Genomic DNA, 27,968 nt, shown 5'->3' on the forward strand with positions numbered 1-27,968 from the left:
TACATTCAGGTGAAAACCTCTGTTATGGAGGGGCAGATTTGTAGGCTGACACGGAGGCAAACGGTCAAGCCAAAGTCAGCCTGCTGGTTGAAGATGCAGTGATAGAGAGCAAAGCAACAGGCTTACCTGCGCAACAGGTGTAGGCTACTCGTCAGCTGGTCAGGGGGGGCTGTCGCCACCAGGTACGTTTTAGAGGTACGACCAGGCATCGTACCGGTTCAACAAACACCCTGAACCCTTTCCTCTCGGGACAGTTGAGATGCACCGTTAACGTTTCGGCGAGACTTCCTTTCGGACTCTGAGATGAACTTAAAGTGGACAGTGAAACGATTTCTTCTTATGTCGTTTTCAGTCTCCCACTTGCTGTTACTTGAGGGTAAGTCAGACACATCCAGACTTCTGTAGATGTTAATGTTATTGATATTATATGATGTATTACAAGTATGAGACAATGTTTACATAAATAAGCCACAAAATCCTTGAGGTCTTACAAGTTATTTTCGACTCATCTCTTCTTTCTTTTATCAGTATTAGCACTCACAGATGGTAATACAATTTTACAACTGTCTGCTTAACACGATGTACACTTTGAGATGTATTTTGATGTTACACCTATAAGATACCTTTGACTGAGATGAGTAAGGCAGAAACCTTAATGCTGATTTTATAACTTTGCATTTAGGAGTTCAGAGTCGACTTTCAGTGGCAGAAGGAAGACCACAGAGGTAAATAAAAGAAAGAATACTAAACATGTTGCTGTCTACTAATAATATTAATACAGTATTAATACATTAGATGATACAAATGAAAAGTCATTTTTTTCATATGTCATTCTTACACATTGCTCTAGGGTGAACATGATAAATGCACTTACACTCCCTGTATGGTGTATATGACAGAGACAGTGTATGAGAGTGTGTGTCTGTGTGTGCCTGCACATGTGCGTGTGAGAGTTCAGTACAGAGAGGTTTCAAGTCTGAATTCAAGTGGTGTAAAGTGCACTTAAGTCTCCCCTCTGACTGTTTCTTCCCACTAATGTGCATGTTTGTGTGTGTGTGCAGAAGAGCTAATGCACTCCGGAGGAAACGGGATCTCCTCGGGGAGGAGGTTTGTACACTACACCTAAGAGAACCAGAGGAGGTCAGGGCACCCACATGCGCACAACACCCTAACCGGCACAAAGCTGTCTTTGTAGAGAATGCGACACACTCACTAACTTGTACACTTTCTCCCACTCAACTTGACGCAACTGTTATCTTACAGGACCAGTTAGAGCAGTGGTACAGAAACGTCAGTGTCAGGGATGCTGTTAAAGCTTAAGAGTTGTTTAAGGAACTACTCTAAGTGTCTGTTTACTCTTTTCCAAGACGTACAGACCATTGTTGTCAGAGGGTACTCTGTCACGCAGTATTTTGCACAACTACACAGCCAGAGATTCCTCTTCAGGTAAATACTCCGCCTGTGAAGTGATTCCAAATGCATTCACAGAAACTTAACACTCTTTACCTGGGCAGGCTGGAATGATTACCCTTGATTTTGTCTTTCCCAGAATACTGCGGCTGCCTCAATGGCGGCTGGTGTCAGGAAGGTGGGGTGTGTGACTGTGCCCAGTTCCAGGCATTGGGAGACCGCTGCCAGATCAGTGAGTAATCCACCCATCTACATGTCTTCCTTTAGATTTGCCTTATAACCACACATTTTTGGTATGCAATAAACCAGCTGGCTAGCATCTTTGGTAACAATATCCTTTTTTAATAACATAACGTAGTCAGTCTTCAAGAATTTGTGAATGTGCTCTACAATCATTCAACAAATGTTAATTAGCTGTACACACTCCAGCATTAATTATCAGATTTTCCCAGATCTCTTTCTCTCTGTCTCTCCTTTGTTGATACAAATCCACCAACCTCCATCTCTACTAAAACCACCCACCCATACACACACACACAAAGACTTTACTCCCTAGAGGAGCTGATATAAAGTCACTTGAACTTAGGTAATAGGGTAAGGGCTGAGTGATGGAGTTTCTGGTTTCTATATTGTGAACAGGCTCCTTATACAGCATATCAGGAGATCTGAGGTCACAGTGATTGTAAAGACATTTTTCATTTCAATAAAAACTAATTTAGTGTTGACAAATGGTCGAAGGCAATGCAGTTCTTTAGAGACCACCTGTGACTCAGCTGAGACTTGAGGAGAAACCCTGAAATGGCACTGACAAGATAAAAAATATGAATTTTAAAAATAAAACACCACTACAGAAAGAAAATATGAAAGAATGTCATGAGTGCAGGTTTGTCATGAAGGTAATAAAAGCTTCACCCAAGAAAAATATCAAGCTTTCCCACCGTAACAGATTATAATAATTGAGGCAACTGAGCTATTCGTCAAAAAGTACTGAATAAAATTTGAAAATTATATTTTTTAAGCATTAATGTCTCAAATTGAAGATATGTAAAATGAGCCATTCATGTCAGAGTATTAAAATCAGAAGATGTGTTTGCTGTCAGCGCAACCCACCTCCTCAGATTTTTGGGAATGGCCCTCGGCAGCATCTTGGCATATCCTGCTATGGGGATTTCCTCTAACAAAGAGCTTTTAGAAAATTCAGGAGTTCATTTTTCTCTGATAAGTGCAATGAAATAGAACATGATGAAAGGCATAACGATGATAAGTCAGTTCATTTGTGTCACTATAATTACAAGAATCTTGTCTGACTGAAATGCCCATTTTTCCTCTCAGTACCTAACCAGGGCCAGGATAGAGATGGGATCTGCAGGTCATGGGGTCAGCACCACTATGAAACATTTGATGGAATATATTTCTACTTCCCTGGAACCTGCTCTTACATTTTGGCCCAGGATTGTCACTCAACTACACCGCAGTACACAGTGTGGGTAAGGCTAGTAATCAGTCTTTACTCTATGTCTATACATTAGCTTCTTGCTACATTGCCATGTTTGCTGTTAAAACAAAGCAATACGGAAGTTTCTTAAATAAGCTAAACTGCAGTGGCATCTGACTGCTTGTACTGAATAAAATAACAGGAAATAGGAGATCTGTAAAGGCTATAAAACAGTCGTGTCAAGGTCTTAAAGTGTCTGTGTTTAGCATACATTATTAACAACTATCTGCTGTCAGCACAACACCGATGTGGCATATTTCTTTGTGCCATTGTTTTCTAAAAACTCAACAAAAAATTGTCTTACTAAGGACAAAAAAATGTTTTTAATTATGATTAACCTTTTCAAAAAAGGTGCCAAAGTCATTCTAATTATGTCTTTATCCTTGCAGCCATATATTATTATATAATGATAGTCTGCAAAATTTGAGTTGTAGCTTTAATGAGACCTTGTTCATAAATCGGTATGCTTTTCCCTCAGTGGCTCTTATTCCACTTCTATCATTTTCTTGTGTTTGTCAGATTCACAACAGCAGAGTGTGTGAGGGGAGTGTGTATTTATGTCCGAGAGCTCTCAGTCTGTTCTTCCCAAACGAGGAGGAGATCCACATCTCAGGATATCGGGTCCACCAGGGAGGCCGCAGGTGCATATGAGTGTGTGCATGTATGTGTGTGTTTGTTAACTGCAGAGGTGTCAAAATAAAAACTAAAAAGGAAGAAAGAAAGAAAGCATTTGCTCACCATCCCATCTACACCTACTGTAAAATTGATAGAAGACTATAAGTAAGATTTTCAAAGACCTGACGTCATCCAATGCTCTCATGATGTCTCTGTCTCTGTATAATGTCAGGTTAAGTTTGCCTCAGACTGTGGGCGGTGTCTTTATTGAACGACTGGCTGATTACCTGCTCGTGAAGAGCGTGTTTGGCTTCTCTTTGGCCTGGGATGGAGGCTCAGGCGTCTACCTGAAGATGAGCGAGGAGCACCAAGGCGCCCCTTGTGGCCTGTGTGGAAACTTCAACAATGTTGCTGGTGATGACCTCACCACTGCTCGCGGTAAGACCGGCCTGACTGGCGACTCATCCTCTTATCCCTTCTCTCAGCACCCACTCATCGTAATTATTGTTATTATACACTCAACACTGATTCTGGCCAATTATAGTAGCAGTGGGACCTGGGGAGTCTAGAGTGGAAGGACAGGGGAGAACTGGTAGTTTTGATTTGAATAGCTGGAAGAAGCATGGACTTTCCTCATATGACCTAGTAACATGAACTACGGTGCCCTGCTTGTTTGGGAGGAGAGATGACCAGTAATGTGGAGATGAGCCCAAGGAAAGACAACAGACAAAAAGGAACCAACTACAGCGCATTTCTACACACACATATTTCCTCTTAGTGCCTCTTATAGTCAGCCCTCTTTTTTATGTCTCATGTTATTGTGTTTAATGAATTAAAGAAATAATTTAATGTATGTTTGAATGGAAAATCTACTCCATCTTTGCTCTGTGTATGTGTTTTTATAAATTTTTATCTTTTGTCTGTACCTACGTCATGCTGGGTATACCACATACAGCTGCACATATGTGTTTACTTTAGGTATTCGGACTGATGAACCTGCACTGTTTGCTAATAGCTGGGCAGTGGACCTTGCTCATGAACGAGCCTGTCCCTCAGTGGATCTTGACTTTAGTGGGCCCTGCCAGTCTGAGTCAGACATGGATGTAAGAACCACAGAAGCAATATTTCCACTTAATAACATGTGCAAAGACAAATCAGGCCCACCAAAGTGCACCATAATAAAACCTTTTTTAGCAGTGTTAATTTTTGTTTACTTCTGGTGGTATGTTATGTTGCATATATTCATACCATACTTTATTTGTATGCAGGATGCTATAGAGAAATGCAGTGCGCTTCTCTTTTTCCCCTTTTTGTCCTGTCATGAAAACATCGATCCCAATCCCTTTGTTGCCAGTTGTGTCTCTGACCTTTGTGTGTAAGTAAAAGCAAGCACACTGTCGAGCAGATACATTCAACCTTTTGCTTGAGTTGAAACTTTTTGTATACAAAGCAGTTCCCCGAAAACATTTCATGCATGTTTTCAGCTCTGATGATGAGGAAACTTTTTGTCGAGCCTTGGTGGAGTACACCCGAGCATGCTCCCATGTTGGATATCCCGTAAGAGAGTGGAGAGACAGCTTCCCTTCTTGCAGTAAGTAATGGCTGCTGCTCTACGATTTCAGCGGAAACATGAAAACTTATAATGTATTTAGTACATACTTGTGTTCTACTTTTCTTGTTAAGCCAGTTGTTTGTGTTTTTGCTTAGATGACGGCTGTGAGGAGAGTTTTGTGTATAGAGACTGTATCAGCTGCTGTCCACCTACCTGTACCTTTGAGAAAGAATGCCTGGGAACCAATCTGCATTGTCTGGATGGCTGCTACTGTCCTGATGGTATTCAAAGAACCCCCCCCCCCCCCCCAATTTTTTTAATGTCTCTGAAATTGTTGACTGATCTCAGATAATCATCCTTGAATGCAGGTCTCATCCTGCAGAATGGAACATGCATTGCTGCTTCTCAGTGTCCATGTGTTTATCATGGAACCTCATATGTACAAGGACAGGTGCTACAACAGGGATGCAGTGTCTGGTGAGTGTGGAAAAGTGTTACTGTGTGAGAATATAGCACAGCCAATGTGTTGCTAACTCTTTCTGTTTTGTTTTTTCAGTGTGTGCATGGGTGGTGCGTGGAACTGCACTGAGAATAACTGCACAGGTGAGAATCCCATCGAAGACAGCCAACGAAGAAATAATGCATCCAGATTTAAAAAACAAAAACAATCTTCTTTTTGTCTCTTCTTAGTTGAATGTTCAGTGGTTGGGGACGTGTTTGTGACAACATTTGACGGAAGGATGTTTCTCCAGCCAGGGGCGTGTCAGTATGTCCTGGCAAAGAGCCGCAGCAGCAGCAGATTCACCATCACACTACAGTATACCACTTGTGCAGAGGTAGCACACACAACTACTTTTGCACACACCTAACAAGCCTGCAGTGTTCCTTTAATCCAGATATAACTGCCCCTTCTGTATAAATGTGTGTCAACAGCAGCAGGTGTGTATTCAGTCAGTGACAGTAGTGCTGGATGAAGATGTAAGTCGCCAAATCACTTTGACAAGAGAGGGGGAGGTGATAATCGGTGTCAACCCAGCGCCTGCCCTGCCATATGTCGATGGTAGGAATCACACGATGCACACACACACGATATCAAATGGTACATGTAAACACATTGCCAGAAATAGTTAAAAAAAACAAACAATTGATTCGATTTTAAAACTTCTTCCTGACATACAGATGCAGTCGAGGTGCGGAAACTGACCTCTGTGTTCACACAGTTGAAGACTGGGATTGGTTTCAGGCTGCATTATGACGGTCGAGGCGGAAGGGTCTATGTGCAGCTTGACAGCCAGTGGCGCGGACAGACGCTGGGACTCTGTGGAACCTACAATGGAAATCTACGAGATGATTTCCTGTGAGCATGTACTTCCCACTTACATGTCAGTGTTGAAAATGTGACTTTTGCTGAGGATATTTTTGTGGGGGGTAGGTCTCCAGCAGGTATGATAGAGGGCACTCCGCAGCTTCATGCCAGTGCTTGGAAGGTGTCATCTGCCTGTGTTGCTCCAGTTAATCTACCTATTACAGACCCATGCGAGATGAATCAGCACAACGGTAATAGTTTCAATTACTGTGGATTTGGTTATTATTCTTTCATTTTAGCCTTAATGAAAAATATGAAGAAAGAAAAGGATCAAGGCAAAATTTTAGGGGTTTGAATCCCAGATTGTACTATGCATTCTAACATTACTGCTTTCTGGTTTGAATTATAAATTGTTCAAGTTTTAGCTGCAGGCAATCTATCTTGTCAAAGGAAATATGAGGATGTGTTAAGTTTCGTGTGGGCTTATGTGTCTTGTAGTATTCTACGCATCCCAGTGTGAGGTGCTTTTGGGCACTGTGTTTGCTCCGTGCCATGGCTACATCAGTCCAAACATCTACCAGCAGCAGTGCCGCTATCAGGCCTGCCGCTGTGGGAGCAGCTGTTTGTGCACTGCACTGGCTCATTACGCTTACCTTTGCTCCAAACATGGAGTCAACATTAATTTCAGATCACAAGTCTCCGAGTGTGGTAAGTTTCCATAGTCTGGATTTTTTTTTAGACGTTAATTTGTGCCTTTGTGATTTTTCTTCTTATTGATATGAGATTCAAATGTACACTACCCCAAAATGTAGGCATTGTAAAGGGATTGCAGAAGACTGTAATTTACCCCAGAAAAACTAATTTGTACTATTCTCTGTGTGTGATATACAGGAGTGGTGTGTCTTGGTGGAATGCTGTACCACTTGTGTGTGTCGTCTTGTGGCCGGTCCTGTCGGGCATTGTCCAGCACTGAGACATGTACCCCTGATGACTGTGCCGAGGGATGCGGCTGTCCAGACGGCAGTTTTTATGATGATGTGCGCCAGCGCTGTGTGCAGCTGTAAGCCTTAAGCACCTCATACATCATCCTTACTTACTAATGGGTATCAGTTGCCATTTGGCCAGAAAGGACATACAATGGCACACACAGCACTTAAACACAAAAAGCATCATCATTAATAAATGTAATCAAAATATTCTCATGACTTTCTCCTCAGGTCGCAGTGTCACTGTTATTCCATGGGTGGGGTGTCACAACCAGGAGAGGTGACCTTCAGTGCCTCTGGGCCCTGGTGAGTCACAGCTGACCATAAGCTGCACTGAAAATTGAAAACCCACTCTGCTTGCTCTTCAAACTGCACACAGTGCAACATACTTGCACACACCCTGATCCATTTGAGAAAGCAGTTTAAGCTTGAGTGATTGTCAAATGAGACGTAGAGCACTTAAACTGACCTTGTGTTTGATAACATTATTCTCTTTCCCAAACACTCGCCCCTTTTTCTCTCCCTTCCTGTCTCCACCATCAGCCTGTGCAGAAATGGGAAGATGGAGTGTGTGCCAGAGGAAAAAGGTAACCTCTCTGCACTCCCCCCCTCCTCCCTTCAGTTCCTGCTTTCGTCCGTTCCAGTAACAAAGTGGCATTTCAGGCTATGTCCCTCTTGCTGAAATCAAGAGCCTTATGTCTGTAGCTGTAGCTTGTTTCCCATGACTTGATGTTGCAATTGGTGTTTATGGCAACTAGGGCATTGATTTTCTTGTGTGTGTGTGTGTGTGTGTGCGCGCATGCATGAACATCATAGAGCCAGATAGTATAGAAGTCGGCGAGTGTCCAGAAGGGAAAGTGTACCACAGCTGCACTGAGCAGAGGGGAGGAGTGGCCTGTGCACCAACCTGCCGCAACCTGATGTTGAACCTGACGTGCCCACCCAGTACACCATGCATACCTGGCTGTGTCTGCCCTTCTGGGTAATACAAAGACTTAGTGACTATTTTCAAAAATTAACTGCTTTACCCGTGTTAGGATAGTTACATTGAAACACAAAAAGTGGTATCTTAAGGTAGTTAAAACACCTTTCACTTACCCCAGGACCATTTGCCATTGGCATGGGTTGCACTCACAACTGTGGACTGCGTGAAAAGAAGCATCTTGCAGGCATCAGCATATATGTGTCTTAATTTCACTTACAAGATTTTTGCCGATATTCAGCAACCAGAGCACAAAGTACTCTGAAAGTTCATGTCCAGGGAAAGACTGGTTTTCAGTACTGTCACCATAATACTGGAAAAAAACCTTCAACACAGCTTAAATTTAGGAACACTAATTCCTGTTAGAGTTTAGATTTCTAATAATTGTGACTGTTTTAATTAGTGGGGAGATGACTGATTGTTTTGAGTTTGTGTTTGAACTGTTGAATCTTGTGTTTATGTATTTTCTCCACTGTTTTTTCCAAAAAGAGATTTGATCTCAGGGCCTAAAAGCTAAAGTGTTAATTGCAACACAGAGACAAACACAGATATGGGGTTTGAGTGTTTAAGTGTTCGCATGCTTTGTACCACCTACTTTTGTTTTACCCATGAAGGCTGGTGCTGCACCAGGGGGAATGTTATTATCCAGAAAATTGCCCTTGTTCCTGGCTAGGACTTGAGTACCTGCCTGGAGAAACTGTGGAAACACCATGCTACAAATGGTAAACACCTTTCCTGCCTCTGTATTATTTACAAAGTAATAATGAGGTTCCTTATAAGGTTGTCAATCATCTCCAAACAGCTGATTCTCAAAGCAGTTACAAAAGCAAATTTGTCTATTGTCCCACCTCTGCTTTGTTTTTGCTCTTCTCTTATGCACCCACCTGTCCATCCCTTTAGCGTGTGTCACCGTGGCTATTTTAACTGCAGCTACTCTCCGTGTCCAGCTGTGTGTACCGTTTACAGTGACAGGCACTACCACACCTTTGATGGCCTCGAGTACGACTACCACTCTGACTGTCAGGTCTACTTGCTCAAAGTGAGTAGGCTGGCTGTGTGGATTTATATAAAAACTTTCTAGTTGGCACAAGAAAAAAAACTAATAAAGGTGTAAAATTATATAATTTGCTTCCAGTGACAAATTTATGGATTCATTTTTGGCACTGGAATGCCAGTGGGGATTGTCTGATAGAGACTGTGCTAACCTGTGCCAGAGAAGTTTGTGTGATTGATTGCATTTAAGGGCAAAGGAGGAGCATCCTTAACAATTCCTAGCCAACACTGATATGGATCTGGGAAAGAAGATCCAAGCTGGTTTCTAATCTTGGAGTTTGGGTTTTAATTAGAGCCGATTAAGGCATGTATGTGTGTGTTTGTGTCGGTGGGTTGGGACCACTGTAATGCTAGCAGACGTTGCGCAAAGCTGTAGTGACACAAAGAGACCAGTGTTCACTTCAAACCCCAGGGCTCCTGCGCTCCCAGGGATATAGAATTAGAATTAGCAGAACAGACATTCAGAGCCCGCAGGCCGCCTGCCACCGTGCAGACCTGAAAAGAATGGGGAAGCTGGTCAAAACTGTACTTTAATAGTTTACAGTTGCTTCCTCTTTTTGTCACTTATCGTGTGTCCAGGATGATGATGTTTCCTGAACAGGTAGAATGAGATTCCATTTCTGAGTCTAGCACGTGGTGTTTGGATATTTGCTTTCTGACTGCTGTGGCTTTAGTGGGGAAAATTTTGAACAGACAAATGAACAAAAGTATTTTGTTGTGTTTGCTAAAAAAAACACAATTTTCCTTACAGTAGTAATATTTTGCCTTCTCCTCTCATCAGAGTGCAGGAGAGACCGAGGTATCCATTGTTGCCCAAAACAAAGACTGCTATGAGAGCGGCATTGTGTGCATGAAAATCCTGGTCATTCACGTGGGACTTACCAAGATCTACTTCACTGACAATTCTGGCAACCCTGTATGGATAATACAAACACAGTAACAAACTGAAATATTTCAGTAAAATCCAGTGAATCCTGCTGATGTCACGCTACCTGGTTTATTTTGTGTTAGAGCCCTTCCACTGTTGTTGGTCGAGGGTCAGAGTTTGAGCTCTGGAAAGCCGGCTACTACACTGTCATCCACTTCTCAAATCAGGACCTGACCATCCTTTGGGACCGCAAGACGACTGTGCACATCAGAGCTGGACCTCAGTGGAAGGCGTGTACTAGTAGCACATCTGAAATTGAAAGCGTTGTTATAAGAAGAATCCAAAAATATGACAAGTTGTCTGCTTTTTCGCTCCAGGGTCTTGTCAGTGGGTTATGTGGAAATTTTGACAGTGTGACAGCGAATGATATGACCACCTCCAGCCACATGGAAGTCAGTAATGCACAGACATTCGGCGATAGCTGGGCCCTGGGACAGGTATGAGTCAGCTCATTTCCTCTACTCCCCTTCATTGATTCTTCTTTTGCCCTCTTTTCTCTTTCTGTCTTTGTCCATCACCCTCAAACTCACTACCTCTCTACCTCCCTGCTCCCTGTGCCCGTCTCCCTCGAGTACACCGTGATATTTAAGAGTAATCAGACACTTGATCACTTTCCGTGTGTGTGTGTTTTCTGTATTTTAGTGTGAAAGCGACTATGTACTTGAGCGACCATGTGAAGGGGACTTAGGGAGACAGCCGTACGCCAAAAGAGAGTGTGCTCTCCTCTACAGCGATGTCTTTGCACCTTGTCACAATGTTGTAAGTGCCATTCAAGTGACACATATAAACACACGCAAACACAGAAACCTGTGTAGAGAGAGACTGCAGCTATGAAAAGGTTATATCATTTGAAAAAGGGAGCTATAGGGATTAATAAGGGGTTATAGGAACAACTCTTAACTAATCCTAGTAAAGACACTCTTAAAGAGATTCACAAGCTTGCCACTCAAATTCAAATTGGGCACACCTAGTGTTTATTATAGTGTTATATTTCAATTTATGACCAGTAGATGGAGCCATGTTTTTATGTACAGTTTTTTAGCCATCACTATCAACCAGTGGAGAGTCCATTTCACTTCATTGCTTAAACTACATTTCAGAAAATACATACATTTACAATTAACTAAGAGGTTCAGTAGAGATTATCATAATAAAGCAAAAGCCAATCTTTGAACATTTCTGTGTTCAAACAAATTTCTCTCTGTCTTATATTCTTTGCAATAAATTCATTTTTCTTATTAAACCTAATGTGCCCTCTTTGATCTGATCTGCTTCACGTTCTTGTCATGTTCTGTTTGCCATAGTTGTCCAGTGAAGACAAATATGTACCCTTGAAGCAACCTTCAGAGGAACATCATTTAGTAGTATATTCCTTTGAGATATTTCTGAATTCCTGCTACTTTTTAGCACTTATTTAAAGTATGTTTGTATTCTTTTGCACTAAAACAGATTTATTTGAGGAAACAGCAGTTTTAATGTATTAATTGATCAAAAGCAAAAAATAGAGATTACAATGAATTCTCAACAGAAAAAGAATCATGCTTGCAGACAGAAGACTATAAAAATGTAAATCAATAATTTTTTAAATATAGTACAGACACAGCAGACCTGATAATAAGCGGGAGGCAATTCCACAGAGCAGGATTTAAAATGTCAGAAGCACAGTTCCTCTTTGTTCTCAGTTTCGATGGTGGGATAATTAAGTGCAGTCGGTCAGAAGATATCAGTGGTCGTAGTGGAGAATACAGGGTGAGGAGTTCAGATATACAAGAAGCTGCTATGCCATGGGATGCTTTTAATGTTAAAAGCAGAACTGAACTAAATTATGAAGCATATATTCATATAAAGCATGTCAGTCTGTGCAATTCAGCAAGAATAGGGTAATGTGTTCTTCTCATTTAGTATATATGTGCCTCACTGCCTCATTCTGAACCAAATGATTTTCAGTAAATGCTTTAAGATACAAATCTAGATTTGCAGTAATTAAGGCAAGGATAAATAAAAACATTAATATCCCAAGGCAGTACTGAGCTAACTTTGGAAATATTTCTGTACAGCTAGATCTAGGCCCAGTGACTGAGATTTAACTCATGTTAGTGGTGAGCTGGCATTCAGTCTTTAATAGTAAGGCTGTCACAGCTGGTCTGTTGATGTAGTGTGCAGTACCCAAATGTAGACACATGAAACCACTAATTATATGAAAATGAGCATTTTATTGGCTGATGCAAGTAGAAACCAAACAATAACAATCCCAAAGAGTAAAGACATCTAATCAACGGGGGTTAGAGGGACACAGGTGAACATAATTAACAATGGATGAAAACAATCAAGGAATCAAGGAAAGGCGGATAAGACACAGAGGAAACAAAAATGTTCAATGTAAAACAGGAAATCAGATGCTCTTACCAACACTAAACAATGTAGGAGATAATAGGAGACACGGAGACAAAAAGGTCCAAAGCATAAACATGGTATAAGACAGGAATGCATAACACAAACACTGGGGAGACCACTTCTACAAAACAATTATAAAAATAGACAACAACTAAAATACAAACAAAAACAAAAAAAACCCTCATCACTAGGACAGATACGAAGTAAATATACTGCTCTTTAAAATTCCAAAAAAAGGAACACTTTTAGGCCTAACAGCCTAACGTTGTCTAGTCGGCCATGTGCTCACTGCCTGGCACTGTGGAGCCTGATTGGGATTTGCCATAGAATACCAGAATTATCAGGTCTACCACTGGCACCCCGTGCTTTTCATAGATGTGAGCAGGTTCACCTTGAGCACATGTGACAGATGTGAAACGGTCTGGAGAAGCCGTGCAGAACGTTATGCTCACTGTAACTTCATTCAGCATGACCAGTTTGGTGGTGGGTTTAGTGATGGTCAGGGGAGGCATAGCCATGGAGAGACACACAGACCTCTACAGGCTAAGCAATGGCATCCTGACTGCCATAAGATATCAAGGTGAAATCCTTGATATCGTCCGACGTTACGCTGGTGCAGTGGGTCCTGGGTTCCTCCGGTGCAAAAGCATGCCCAGCATCATGTGATTAGAGAATGCAGGCAGTTCCTGGAGGTTTGATACCAATCAGTGGTACCAATACCTTATCAGTTCCAGAATATAACAATAACCATTCACAACTTTGAAATCTGTCTCTGTCTACACTGATAATGTGAGAGATGTTTACAAATTATAGGACAAAATATGATTCACATGTCCTGTTAGACATGTACCTGTTTGTTATTAGCCTCTGACAAGCACTGGGGTAAAAGTGATATATTTATTGTTGTTAGTGTTGTTGAAAATAAAATTTTACAAGAAGAGAAATAATAATATGCATCAGGGGCACAGAAAGGGCTTATTAAATGTGTTTCATAATAACATTCTAGTAAAATGCTAACATCTGAATATTAATTGTAACCTTGTTGCTCCAACCTGGTTGCAGCACACATGTCTCTACTTGTTATATCTTCTAAAATTATAGTAATACAGAAAAGTGTTATTTGCTCCTGTTTATGTACATCATAGTAGCCAGTGTCAAAGACAGAGGCCTAGTTAACCTTCCCTTTGGCCACACCAACTCATTGCTGATGCATAGTTTGTCATAGAGCTCATCTGATACCTTCTGCACCAGAGGTTGACCCACATTTCTTTGTCCCGATATCATCGGTCTTTCCTGTCTGAATTATTTAAAACAACTCCCCCCCCTACGAAAAATAAGACCTCCCTCAGTTTCTCCCAGCGAGATTTGGCCTCGTTCATTTCATGATTGTTTGTGTGGATATCTTTCTGTGTGTACCCTTTCAGGTTGATGTGGCCTGGTTCTACAGGAACTGCCTGACAGACACTTGCAATTGTAACCGTGGGGGAGACTGTGAGTGTCTCTGCACGTCCATCGCTGCATATGCATACAAATGCTGTCAGCAGGGGGTCACAATTCACTGGAGATCACCTTCTGTCTGTCGTGAGTACATACATACACAGACAGACAAATACAATACAGGCTTCTGCTGTGTGGGTCAGGGACGTGACCTTTGCTTACCTCTTTGACCCATTTTCTGTAGTCACTCTTTGCATCAGTCAATATTTTTCCATTTTTCATAAGATTAAATAATTCTTCTGTTATATCTTACATCTTACTCTTCTGGACTGTCTTTCAGCCTATGATTGTGAGTACTACAATCAAGGTATGTTTAACCGAGAATCTTCTACCAGATTTGTAAACCTTACTCTTATTCCCTGCCATCTTATCATTTATTTCCTCTTTTGCTCTCTCACATCACAGAGCTAGGCGATGGCCCATTTTCCTTGGTGAGTGCAGTCTATAAAGACACCATGTTTGGAGTGAATCGCACCAGCAGCTCTGTTTTTCCCCTGGTAAGAGAAAGACCAGGGCAGTTGCCTGCCCCAGGTCTACTGTTCAACTTCATGATCACAGCAGGATTGCAGAAGGACAGAACATCACGTGAGCATCTGCATTATTATTATTATACATTGATATGTGTTTATTTCCTGCATAAATTATGTTGATTATGATTACGACTATTTGTAGGTGTTCCCATGGTGTCGCTGGAGTCTGCAGAGAGACCCAACTACTTCCTTGTTGTGTCAGGGCGCAGCCGTCTGCAGTTGGAGCAGTGGAGTCGAGGGGTGGAGTTCAGTCGTAGAGCAACCTTTATCCAGCACCAGGGGCTGTTTCTCCCAGGTCACACCTCATTTGAGCTTGTGGCCCAGCCCGGAGTTTTTTTGACACTCACACGCACTGCTGCACGAGCCCAGAGATACGACACCTCACAGGGCTTCAAAGCCAGCAGCAGCTTCACACTGGAGGGTCAGAAACACACGCATATATACAGTGGCCCCAAAAACATATCAGGATGACCCAGTTCTTTTTTTAATAAAATGTTAGATAAACTAGTATTTAAACCATAAAATGCATTTAGGACAATTTAACAGGAAGGTTTCTATTAAAAGAAATAAATAAATCACAAGGAGGGAGAAAGCATGAACACAGTGCTCTAAATGGCAAGCTGGACAGGTTCTGATTGTTAAACTTAGTGGACCATGCCCATTCCTAATGTGATGAGCTAAACTCCATCATTGGTTGCATTGCTAGAGGCATATGTTTGAACTGATGAGCAACTGACTTAATAAATTTGTTACATTTCAAAATCACCTTGAAACTTGTTGGTTGAACATCAATTAAAATGTGAAGAAAAATTCAAGCATCATTTGCTTGCACACAGGAACACTCTGTGCTCCACATTTGAATATATATTGTTAAACTGGGTAACTTCAGTGAGAAGAGAAGCAGACACAGGAACACCAGCTGCAGATTGGTCTGCATGCCTCTGTGCAAAATCAAATCAGAAACAGGTGATAAAAAGCAGCAAGGACAACTCAGCTTAAATATTATCTTATGAATGGAAACCATTCATAAGCTAAAAATCAAGACAGCTGTACCTGAACTTGCCTGAGCCTGTAATGTGATGTAAATCCATATTTTCCATATGAATTTAGCTCTTTTTACTTGTCCAGATAATTTTTTGGAGCCACTGTATACCTTTATATATATGCATGTTGGACATACAAATGCCAACTAATAAGGTATGTTTCCTCTCTTCTTGCAGAGAGCACTTTTGTAATACCTTATCGTATGATGTGTGAGTGGCGCTACCAGTCCTGTGCAAGTCCTTGTGTCCCCACGTGCAGTGACCCAGATGCTACACGCTGCCAGTTTCTTCCTCCGTAAGAGGCTTGGCTAATTAAAAAGCAATAAAAAAATCAGCATAATGTGTGCTCGATGCAAGTATTGAAGTAGTTTGTGTATGTTACAGTGTAGAAGGTTGCTTTCCCCGATGTCCAAAGAACATGGTCCTTGATGAAGTCACTAGAAGATGTGTCTACACAGAGGACTGTGAGTACAGCCATTTTTATTTTAAGTTGCTGTAAAAAAAAAAAAGAAAAAGATATGGTTTTCTCATATACCAAAATAAACTTAGCACAAAAAGCAAGGAGATTTATGTTTGATAAGTTATTGCTTAGCTGTAACGACACTTATAAAAAATCTTATATTTTGGAAAGCCTTTTTATTTCTCTGAATTGGAAGGAAAATACATTTGTGGGTTGAGCAGCAGCATGGACCATACTACAGCTGTCAGTTGGTGTCTGCTGCAAGCATGCCATGTTTGGCTGATCTGGATTGGACCCATGCCATAAGACAACAACCAAGCTGCAGCATTACTTGGCTGTATATGGTTCTTCCACATGCTACTGAAAAAATGGTTAAATTGCCAATATGTCTTATTACTTCACACTTCAAACACCCAATCAAATAAACCACACCAACGTTTTTTAACCCACATACTCAACACTGCTACTCAACTCAAAAATGCATTTTGTGGCACCATTTAAGTGGAAATAAACAAGCAATTCAACAGTGTAAGGTTTATTGCCAAGAAGCAGGATTATGACAAAGAAATAATCAATCAGACATAAATGTCCTTACTTTTTTGCCAAGTTTATATTTTTTCTTGGTGTGCTCTGTATATGACGATGGTTTTAATCGTTTTCAATTGAAAATATTTGCCTGTTATAATAAACGTCTTCTCCAGGTGTGTCTCTTCCCCCAACTCCAACCCCGTTTGCATATGTGACGCGGTCTAACAGGACTACTACAGCACCACCGCCAATACCTACGACTACAACAACAACAACTTCTACTACCACCACCACCACTACCACCACAAGGCCGACAACAACCACTACAACCACCACCACTACTAGAGCCACCACTACCACCTCCACTACTGTCAGGTCCACAACAACCACTGCCACTTCTACCACCACCGCCACTCCTGCTACTACTCCCAGCACAACATTAGCCACTGAGCGTGTCACCACTCTGCTCACTCCAACTTCATCCACGTCTCCATCTGCTACTCCCACCACTATTGTTTCAACTACTTTCACTCCCACAACCCCGACAGAAAGCACCACTCTCAGGACAACTGAAACAACCCCCACTCAAACGCAAACTACTACGGTGACTACAACAGTTACCTCTGCAACACCTTCCACTGTACCCACTGAAGCCACTACAGCCCCCTCCACTACTTCTCGTCCCTCCCATACCTCACCCTCAATTCCTACCTCCACCACCATTACCACACCATCCACATCCCCGCCTCTTCCAACATCCCCCACCTTACCACCCACTACAGTTGTTACAACTACCTCCACCTCAGCTACTTCTGAACCTGAAACCACTACCAAATCCACAACCACTCCTCAACCTCCTCCAGCAGATACGACTGTCGCCACAGAGGCCACCACTCCAACAGACACTCCAACAACTACAGCACCCCCTCCTACAACCATCGAGCCCACCACTGAGCCTGTAACTACAGAAATAGTCACAAGTCCTGCAACCATTCCTGTAACAGAGGAAACATCAACCACTCACCCTTTCCTTTTGCCCACTATTCCCTGTACAGTAAGTCTTTTGTTTTAGTTTATTATATATGCACAAATATAAACGTGCATAAAAAAACCCATCCGTGTTAAACTTGAGAAATCATGGTAGCAATTTAAATGATTACTTAAATCATCATAGATTCCTTACATGATTATTTAGTATGAGTAGGCTTTAAAACATAAGCAAAATGCTACAAAGAGTCCAGGTGTTACTGCTGACATCTTTAATAGTTCTGTTGTAATCTTGTAGTAAAATAAGTGTCACAGTAAGCATCCACAATACTAGCACTCTAAAACCAGTGAAATTCGGTCGTGTTTTTTTAAATTGATGCTGGTGCTACTGTTCATACCGTTATGTGTCAAAACAAATTATACAATTATTAAAAATTAAGAAATGCTTTCTGACTCACAATGAGCCTTTCATTTCAGAAAGGCTTGATCGGTCCTCGTACCATAAAGGCAACATTTCTGCATTACCTGTGCGCCAGTCACATGTCACACCTATTCTTGTGACCTTTCACTGACTTCCAGTGAAACTCAGAATCAGCTTTAAAATTCTATTACTAGCATATAAAGCTTTACATGGACAAGTCCCTGCTTATATAGCAGAGCTTCTGAAACCTTATCAGAGCTGCCGGCCTCTCTGATCCTCTAACCAGAGTCTCCTAACTGTCCCTCGCTCTGATTTTAAAACTGGAGGTGATCGTGCTTTTGAGGTTGTTGGGCCCAACTGTGGAACAGTCTTCCTTAGTCGGTCAGGTCGGCTCACTCTATTATTTCTTTTAAATGACTACTGAAAACTCATTTTTATCATTATTGCTATGCAGAATATCCATTCGCTTCCACCCTTTTCAGGATCACAGGAGCCAGTCTGTTGCAGGGATAACACACAGAGACAGACAACCATTCGCATTCATATTCATACCTATGGGCAATTTAGATTGATCAATTAACCTAAGACATGGTAAGTGCATGTGTTTGGACTGTGGGAGGAAGCCGGAGTACCCAGGGAGAATATTCAAACTCCACACGGAAAGACCCTGGTGGTGGAATTGAACTCAGGACCTTCTTGCTGTGCAGCAACAGTGCTAACCACCATGCCACCGTGCTGCCTGCTATGCAGATAATAATGCATAGTTAATCTGTTCCTGCATACACATACTGTATTCTAAGCAATAATGGGTTAATACACTGGCTGAAAGAAAAAACAGATAAATCATTATGTAGAAATTAAATATGTGTGTTTGATGATGATAATGAAGTTTAAGCCAGCTCACCTTTTAAAAACAGAACGTGTATATTTGCATCCACAGCCCCCATACTCCTATCGCATTGATGAGTGTGTTGAGCTGATCTGTTTTAATGGAGAGCTGCTGCTGCACAACTCTTCTCTCCACTGTCGCTACAACACCACCCAACCTCAGTGCAGTCTGCTGGGCATGCCTATCCTGGTTAACACAGACCCCTGCTGTCCGCAGTGGCAGTGCCCGTGTAAGTTTAGCTATATGCACTAGAATAACTTGGTATGAAATGGTATGAAAGTTTTCTTTTGCCTTGATAATCTGTTTGGCTTTTACAGGTCGCTGCACTGTAATGTCAGACCTGCGTGTGATCACATTTGATGGTAATAATGTAGCCTTGTACGACAATGGCTCCTACATCTTGGTTAACCTGCCCAGAGAGACTATTATTGGCACTGTGGAGAAATGTCCAACTAGTCAGGTATTATATAAAGTAAATGCAATGAAGTCTAATTTACTAAAAAGCAGATGTTAATGGCTTACATTGATTTTTTTTCTTTCCAGAGTGTGAATTCCATCAGACGAACTGTGAGTACAGTTTCAATTCTTCCGTGTTATTCCCTGCAGTTATACTTGCATCAAAGCTGTTGTATTATTATCTCCTTATGACTACTCTTTAATGTTTCTTACAGAGCCCTACAGGTGGAACATCTGGACTTTGTTTTAAGAAGCTGAACATTACTACCTCTTTCTACAGAATTATAATCAACCGACTCGATCGGAAGGTGATTATTTTTACCAGCTTTAATCCCAAGAAATATTCAATTTACCTTACATAAATAATATGGTTGCATTCTTTATATTTGTCTCTAGGTTACAGTAAATTACAGACCTGCTAGACTTCCGTTCTCACGTCAGTCCCTTTATGTGGAAGATACAGGAAGCATGTACCTTATCCACACACCTGGCGGGATCAGTATACAGTGGTATCATAGCACGGGCATTATGGTGCTACAGTATATTGCTCCTAATAATACATCTGTGCCCACTCGAGGCCTGTGTGGTGAGCTGTCATATACATGCACCCATACACACACATACCCGCTAGCTTTGACTACATCAGCACCAACATCAGCCTCTTTTATCCAAGTGCCATCTTTAGGCCCTTAAAGGTTTAATGTCTAAACTGCAGCATCACTTTGACTTGAATCATTATGGGATATGACAATTTGAGATGTCGAGAGCCATTTGGTTTAATTAGGCAGACATCATGTCACTTGACAATTTTATTGCTCATTCGCTATACACATACACACACACACATACACACACAAACCTGTCTGTCCACTATGCCAGGTTGCTGCGATGGGAACCCTGAAGATGACCTGAAACTGCCCAATGGCACAGTAGTGAGAGAGGTGGGAGACATGATGATCTTCCTACAGGCATGGAGAGTCCACACCACCGATGAGACCGAACACACACGCAGGGTTGGAGACAACTGCACCACTGGCGACTGCTCCACCTGTCTCTCTATGCTTTACCAAAGAGCTTTCACACCATGCCACAGCAAGGTACCCAGCAGTGCTTTCAAAACCTTGATTGTAGTGAATGTGCTAAGTTACTTTGTCATTTGCCTTTTGCATTAAAAACAGTAGCAGGAGAGTAAATGGGGTTGCTGTGGCCCAGGAAGCAGAGCAGGTCATCTACTAATTGGAAAGATGGTTGTTCGATCCCTGGTTACTCAAGTCTGCATCCCAAAGTGTCTTTTGGCAAGATACTGAACCTCAAGTTGCTTCTGATACGTTCACTGGAGTGTGAAAGCACTTAGACTTAGAAAAAGGTGCTTGTATGAATGGCTGAATGAGACTTCTTGTGCTTTGAATGAGGAGTAGAAAAGTGCTATGTAAGAACCAGTCCATTTAACTGATTTGCTGGTCAAAAGGAAAAGCTAAGGCAATTTTGAAAAAGCTTTGTTATCTAAAGTATTCATCATGCAAAAATACCGAATATGAGGATATGCCAAGGTGTGTGCTGTGGCAGGCAAGAGGAAGGACACAAATGCAGGACTGGAACATGGAAACATAACTTAAAACGGCAGCTTTATTGCTGGGAAAAACACATGGAACATGGAAACAAGGAACTGAAAAAACTAGGAAACAGGGAGCACGGAGACCGCACACAGTATTGTGAGGGTACGGGTACAACGCAACAACAAATAGAGGAAAACACAGGGCTTAAATACACCAGGGAGTAACGAGGGAATGGAAAACAGGAGGGAAGTACAGCTGGAGCTAATGTGACATAATGAGACAACGGAAACAACGAAGAATACACTGACATAGGACATAGACTGTCAAAGTAAAACAGGAAGCACAAGCCAAAGACGCAGACTACACAGACGTGGAAACATGACAGACTCTGGAACAGAGGGGACATGAAGAACAGAGACAAAAGTAACAAGCCATGGGACACAGGGAAGACATAAAGACAGAAAACTAAGACTAAACATACAACATATGGAGAACAGAATTAAACCTTCACCAAGAACACAGAGGAGGCACAGAAACAGAACAGAAACCCAAAACTAAGAACTATAAATATAATACAAACAGAAAACCACCATTCAAGGAGTATAAGTTAAACCAAAAACACAAACACTGGGTCAACAGACCCAGTGCCGTGACACGATATGTGGTTTGTTGATTAAAAACCCACTCACCCTTTCATGGCCTGCTTGTGTGTTTTGTCAGGTGCCTCCGGAGCAGTTCTGTGACATCATCTGGGCAGGTGACCTTCATTACAAGGATCACCAGTGTGACTTCTTGGCAGCCTATGTGGCGGTTTGCTACACACATCAAGTCTGCATCAACTGGAGACGACACAACTTCTGCCGTAAGGAGACACAGCATAAGAAATGACATACTCACTCAGATGAACTCATTCATGCTTTTTGTTTTCTCATGCATTGTAATCTTGCAGCACTCCGGTGTCCTCCTGGTAAGGAGTATCAGCCATGTGTGAGCACTTGCACCAGCCGCACTTGTCTAAACAGAGATTACTACGAGGAGACTACCTGTTCCTTCATCAGAGAAGAGTGTGTGTGCCGCGGTGGAACTATCCTGCACCGTGCTGATTCACCTTACTGTGTAACCGAGGACCGTTGCGGTGAGTTATTACTTGCCCTTGTGATGAACACTGCAATGTCTAAGATGCTGCGTAAGTTTGTTATTGTTTTGTTTGGTTCTGCTGTATCCAGTGTGCACAGATAATGAGGGTAACCCCCGGGCCCCAGGCGAGGTGTGGAATGGCTCTGCTCGGAGCTGCTGTCTCTACAAGTGTATGGAAAATGGCTCTGTGGTGGCTGTGGAACCAGACTGCAGCGCCGTGCCTACTCCACTGTGTGAGAGAGAGGGAGAGTATGTGCTGGATGTGCTGGAAGAAGGAGCCTGCTGCCCAAAGAAGATCTGTGGTGAGTTGCAAATGTCCCCTTTTATCTTTTATCTTTGATTCATCTTTAGGTTTTACCGTTTTTTGTTTTTTTTTTTACTAGTAACTAACTAGTACATGACCATGCTACAGTATTGTTTTGTCTGGTTGTGCTGTTGGCTAACAGATATACTTAATCACATTGAGAAAAGTAAAAAACTAGTTGTGGGAGATGTTTTATAAATGATAAAAATGGGGCAATATAGTCAGTTGCTAGGTGGTTGCTAGGCATATAATTAAGCTTTTTGTGGATATAAATGAGTTATTCTTGTTGATAGGATAGCATGCTTTCATAATACTTTATACATCTACTGTTGTAGGTGCATAAAGTATTATGAAAGGCTAAAACAGGTACCGGTAAATTTAGCCTAGAGGGTTGCCAGGCAACGAGATGGCATCATAGCATATCAATCATAATTCTCCTTTTGAAGCTGTTATTGTTGTTAAATAGAAATTAAATGATGTGTTTATAAGGTGTTATAAGTGCAGAAATAAAACAAATAAATAAACAAATAAAAATTTATCATTTTTATATGACGACATCATAATATCTGATATAAAAAAAACAATCCAGAGGCCTAAAATCCACCTCTGAGCCAAATCTGGTTGCTCAACTTCATATGTTTTACGAGGACTTTATGGGAAAAGGAACAAACAAACACATAGACAGAGATTTTGCATATTATTATAGTGAGATACGACACTGATTATGTTTCACCAGTTGTTTAGCTTAATAAAAGTGTGTCCTCAAATAGTTACCGTAATACCATAATTTACACCAATTTCAGAGACCAAAAATCATTTTCATCAGTATAAAGTAATACCCATTAAATGAGCTATCCTTCACTACTTGTTAGACTGCAACATGACCATCTGTGACAGTGAAGCTCCACCTTGTGATAATGGGAACAGGCTAGTGATCGGTTACAGCGCTCTTTCCTGCTGTCCAGAGTACCGCTGTGGTAAGAACAAACTTTCATCATTACGTTTTATAAACTTTCTGTCAGATATAACATTTGGATTAAACTGTTTCATTCACTAAATGGTCTTCCTCAGAGTGTGACCCCATGGCGTGCCCTCCTGTGTCTACCCCAGAGTGCAGGGAAGATCAGTTTCTCGTCGAGGTCAGGGGGCAAAAGTCCTGCTGCTACTCTTACCTGTGTGGTGAGTTTAAATTGCTGTGTACAGGCCTGCCTGGTTTGAGGTCCCTTTAATTACAGCAGTAAATCTGTGAATTTTCTTGTTTGTTTTCTCTCTGAGCAGTGTGTGAGTCATGTATCGAGCCCATTCCAACTTGCTCAAACGGAGAAATTCTGGCTGTGGATCTGAACACCACCAGCAGCTGCTGTCCACAGTACCACTGTGGTAAACTACATGCGCAGGCTTGTGTGTGTGTGTGTGTGTGTGTGTGTGTGTGTGTGTGTGTGTGTGTGCGTGCGTGCGTGTGTGTGTGTTTCTATCTGACTTTCGAGTAATATTCATATTTTGTTCCTTTTATTGCAGTCTGTGATGTCAATCTGTGCCCCGAATCATCTGTGAGCTGTGCACCTGGTCTCTCTCTTGTCCAAACTGCCATTCCCGGACATTGCTGCCCCCAGCGTCACTGTGGTACACAGTCGACAACACACATATATTCATTCACATGCACACCCGCGTATGCACACTCATCCAAATAATTACTTGTCAATTCACTGCTGTGTTGATGACTGCAGTAAACTCAGAAGTTGCTAAGCCTGTCATGCCCTTTGCGTAAACCTCACACTACCTTCCTCTTCAACTTTTTTCTTTCACGTCCAGAATGCCAATGTGAGGACAGTTCTCTCCCCATCTGTCAGGTGGTAAGTCAGCAAAAAGCTGAATCAGAAGTCACTGTCTAATCGGGTTTTTCTGCAAGGAAGAGGAAAAAGTGAGCAAATTCAGTTAAGTCAGCAATCTGTTTTTCTCTCAGGGGGAGGTGCTGATGGAGGTTCCAGACAGCAACACCAACTGTGGCTGTCCTCAGCGTACATGCCGTATGTGTAACGTGACTGAAAGCACACAGACACCTGATAATAGTGTGACAACAGAGTCTCTGCAGAAATCCTTTCTGTTTAATACTACTTTATTTCCAAAATGCTCAGCAGCTTTAATAGTTACCTTTTTGCATGCGGCGTAATCTTTTCTTCTGTGTTTGTGTGTGTGCAGAGAAGGCAGAGGTGTGTCTTTTCCAAGGGGTGACAGTGCTGGGCCCAGGCCAGTTTCTGGTTCAGTACTTTGAGGGAGAACTGTGCTACACTGTCCAGTGCCTGCATCATAAAGATCCAGACTCGGGTTATTATGCCATGGAAATCACCTCTGTCAACTGCTCCCAAAAATGTGGACCAGTATGTATCCAATGGAGCTTTAATCTCAGGTTTGACTGGTCACTTGATTGGTCAATATTCTCTTATCCAGTCAATCGTTGATCAGACAATTTCCTGTGTTAATTTCATAAGGAGAAAAGCACTACATGAAAAGCCTGTAAGTATTGATTTGACATTGGTAGTAACAGACTATCTGTGAAAAATAAACCCTTATTCTCTCAGCTGGGAACTCACTGAAACCAGAAGTTGATTGCTACCATAATTAACCTTTACATTTACTGAACTTTTACTAAGAGTCAGCTCCAAAGTAATTAATAGCATCTCAAATATGTGTGGTCTAATAGAGTTAAAACAGATGGCAAAAAAAGTTATGTGAAAACTTTTCAGCAGTTTGCATATCACAGCTATATTATATTTGAGTTAGGCTTTCCTTTCCCTCCCAATCTCCAACTTATAGTTTGGTTGAAGAGGAGATTACCAAGATTTTCATTTGACTACTGTCTCTGTATTCAGTGTATTTAAATGTGAGTAAAATCCTGAAGTTTTATCTCAACTGAGGCATTTGCGCCACATCTCATCCTGTTATATTCTTTTTTCTGTTGGTCCTCCTCTCCTTTAACTTTTCAGCATCAGGTGTATGTACCATCTACAGACCCTCAGGTGTGCTGTGGTTCCTGTAAAAATATCTCTTGTACTTTCACTAACGAAAACGGGACAATGGAGCTTTTCACTGTAAGAATGAACAGATCCACATTCAAGTGCAATTAAAGCAAAATCTTTAGCAGTGCTAATTCTGACTGTGTGTGCAGGCAGGGAGTTCCTGGGTGGAGAACTGCACACGTTACGACTGCATGGAAACTGCAGTGGGAGCGGTGATACTTGCCTCTGGGGTGGTTTGCCCACCTTTCAATGATACAGAATGTATTCAGGTTAGGACCGCTACTTATAATCTATATCTAAGTATGAGTTTAATGATGCCTCATTTTTTATCTAAAGTTGCTCAGTTTGATATTTTTTCTTATATATTAAACTTTTAGTATTTCTTTCCTATCTTCTTTGCAGAATGGCGGTGTTGTTCAGAGCTATGTGGATGGCTGTTGCAGGACATGTGAGTCTTTAAATTTATTCAGGGCTTCTGGTGTCGCTTTGAGCAGTCAATTAGAGGGGTGAGCGCCTTGTTGCTTGGCAGTGGATGGGCTTATTGGCTGACTGGTTGGGGGTGTGGCCTTTTGTAGAGGGTGAACATAAAGCCTGTTGGCCTATGAGTACATTTCACAGTCCCTTGCTTTCCCTGGTGTCCCCAAAACCTTCTGTTGACATATTTAAGAGCTACCACAGCATAAACTGAAGAAATACTTGCTGAAAACCTCAAGTAATTAACTAACCAATACATTCAAAGGGATATACTACACTACACTCACAATCTCCTGAAGCTGTACTTTCAGGGTGAACATCCCTGAACTATTCTTGATGTTTGGAAAAAAGTTTGAGTTAAAGTATCTTCTGAGCTATGTGGATGAAATTTGTAATAAACATACAGTGGTGAGATTTCCTCTCTCTTTGGATTCAGCGTTGCAGCCTTGCCCGCTTGCCTGCTTAAGCAGTTGTTCTTGCTGTTTGGCCAGTTGAGGTGTTCACAGTGAGCGTTTTACCGCTGAAGATGTGAGATGGTGCAGGGGTTAGCATTCGCCCTGCTGAGCTTTGTAGTACATCAAATGACTGCGTTCCTTGGCTGGCTGCCCAGAGTGACCCAAAAAAGATGCGACATCCATGTGCATGCCGGCCGCAATGACTCCATCCGCTGTGTGTTTGTGTGTGACATTAAACTGTGCTTTCTGAACAAAACATAACCTTGTGTTCTCCTGACGTTCTTTGAACCGGACGGCTGCGGTGCCAACGATGTTTCCAGGTTCTGGAGTGGGTGTTTTACCATTTACCGTTAATCCTGTAACGCCTACTGGTAGTACAAACTGTGACACAGGTACCACCATCTTGCACTATTCCGACTTCTTTGGCATCCTTGCTCTCAGTGACTCATTCCTTTGTGTTTTCAAATTCTGAATGTGTACGGTGTAAATGTTTTTTTTATGTCTTTTTCAGTGTCTGTGTGTCTTGTCTTTTCATTTCCTCTCTCCATTTTTGGTCAGATCCTTAAAACACAATATAACCTGCAAAGCATTTTAGGTTATTTGTAACAGAAAGGCCTTAATAAAATAAAAATTGCACTTCTTGTGAAATAATATAAGCTTCAGTAATGCACACACAAATGTTTAGAAGAAGCACTTCTGTTTTTTTCATGAATTTCAGGCCCACACAGAATTCTAACTTTGATTGGTTTAAAAGTAAGGTTAAATTTAGGTCAGTAGCCATTCAGTGGAACTGTGCTGGGGGACCTGTGTCCCACACCCCCACCCATCACCCAACTGTCAATCAAAGTAAGCGCCTACTGCTCAGCAACAAAGAGCCAAACTGAATAGGCATTTCAGTGTGTATATGAAGTCTCTGTAGTGTAATGATTAAAGTGCATTTGAAAGTGAGCATATTATCATCACTGTGTGCATTCACATCAGTTTTGTGTTTATAGGCTTCTCTAAAAATATCTGGTGTGTTAAGGATCTATATACTCTGAGGATCCTATATTTCTTCCTGAGTGTTAGTCTGTGTGAAAATCTCTGCAGGTAAAGAGGACGGCAAGACATGTAAGCGGGTGGCCATCCGGACTACCATTAGAAAAGATGATTGCAGGAGCAATGCACCGGTGAGAGAGAAAAGAGACATTCACTTGTGAAAATGAGGAGGAGTCTGTGAAAGCAGAATTTTAAACAAATTTAGTAATTGTGGTTGTGTTTTGTTTAGTAAATATATGTTTTTCATTTGGCAGGTTACAGTATATTCCTGCGATGGGAAATGTCCGTCAGCCACCATATTCAACTTTAACATCAACAGTCACGCCAGATTCTGTAAATGCTGCCGTGAGAGTGGACTGCAAACCCGCTCCGTCGCACTCTACTGCTCTCGCAATGCCACAGTCGTGGAGTACAACTTCCAAGAGCCTCTGGACTGTTCGTGCCAGTGGAACTAA

The 27,968-nt window shown here is 41.7% G+C and overlaps 1 protein-coding gene across 1 annotated transcript; it reads left to right on the top strand.

Annotated features, from left to right (window-relative positions):
* The first annotated feature begins 303 nt into the window (after positions 1-303).
* otogl (otogelin-like) lies at positions 304-27,968 on the top strand. The gene is made up of 58 exons (XM_063481146.1): positions 304-376; positions 683-725; positions 1,062-1,107; positions 1,368-1,446; positions 1,550-1,642; positions 2,743-2,897; positions 3,425-3,546; positions 3,753-3,958; positions 4,499-4,623; positions 4,789-4,895; positions 5,005-5,111; positions 5,228-5,353; positions 5,441-5,549; positions 5,629-5,675; positions 5,763-5,908; positions 6,006-6,132; positions 6,252-6,429; positions 6,505-6,629; positions 6,877-7,086; positions 7,270-7,438; positions 7,596-7,670; positions 7,908-7,951; positions 8,181-8,346; positions 8,961-9,068; positions 9,247-9,385; positions 10,181-10,315; positions 10,411-10,557; positions 10,645-10,764; positions 10,970-11,086; positions 14,146-14,302; positions 14,499-14,525; positions 14,624-14,803; positions 14,891-15,169; positions 15,969-16,086; positions 16,176-16,255; positions 16,953-17,833; positions 19,128-19,305; positions 19,394-19,536; positions 19,620-19,643; positions 19,748-19,840; positions 19,929-20,118; positions 20,412-20,629; positions 21,809-21,950; positions 22,038-22,223; positions 22,315-22,527; positions 23,402-23,506; positions 23,601-23,708; positions 23,808-23,909; positions 24,048-24,152; positions 24,342-24,382; positions 24,493-24,556; positions 24,729-24,907; positions 25,514-25,618; positions 25,696-25,815; positions 25,949-25,994; positions 26,796-26,867; positions 27,565-27,644; positions 27,768-27,968. The coding sequence occupies exons 1-58, from the start codon at positions 304-306 to the stop codon at positions 27,966-27,968; spliced, it is 7,881 nt and encodes a 2,626-aa protein (XP_063337216.1).

The sequence above is a fragment of the Pelmatolapia mariae genome, linkage group LG7 (assembly GCF_036321145.2).
Source record: "Pelmatolapia mariae isolate MD_Pm_ZW linkage group LG7, Pm_UMD_F_2, whole genome shotgun sequence".
Lineage (NCBI taxonomy): Eukaryota > Metazoa > Chordata > Actinopteri > Cichliformes > Cichlidae > Pelmatolapia > Pelmatolapia mariae.

Coding starts and splice junctions, on each gene's coding strand:
- otogl (XM_063481146.1), top strand. CDS start 304: ATGAACTTAAAGTGGACAGTGAAACGATTTCTTCTTATGTCGTTTTCA. Junction 3,547..3,752: donor GTCCACCAGGGAGGCCGCAG/GTGCATATGAGT, acceptor GTATAATGTCAG/GTTAAGTTTGCCTCAGACTG. Junction 6,430..6,504: donor AATCTACGAGATGATTTCCT/GTGAGCATGTAC, acceptor TGTGGGGGGTAG/GTCTCCAGCAGGTATGATAG.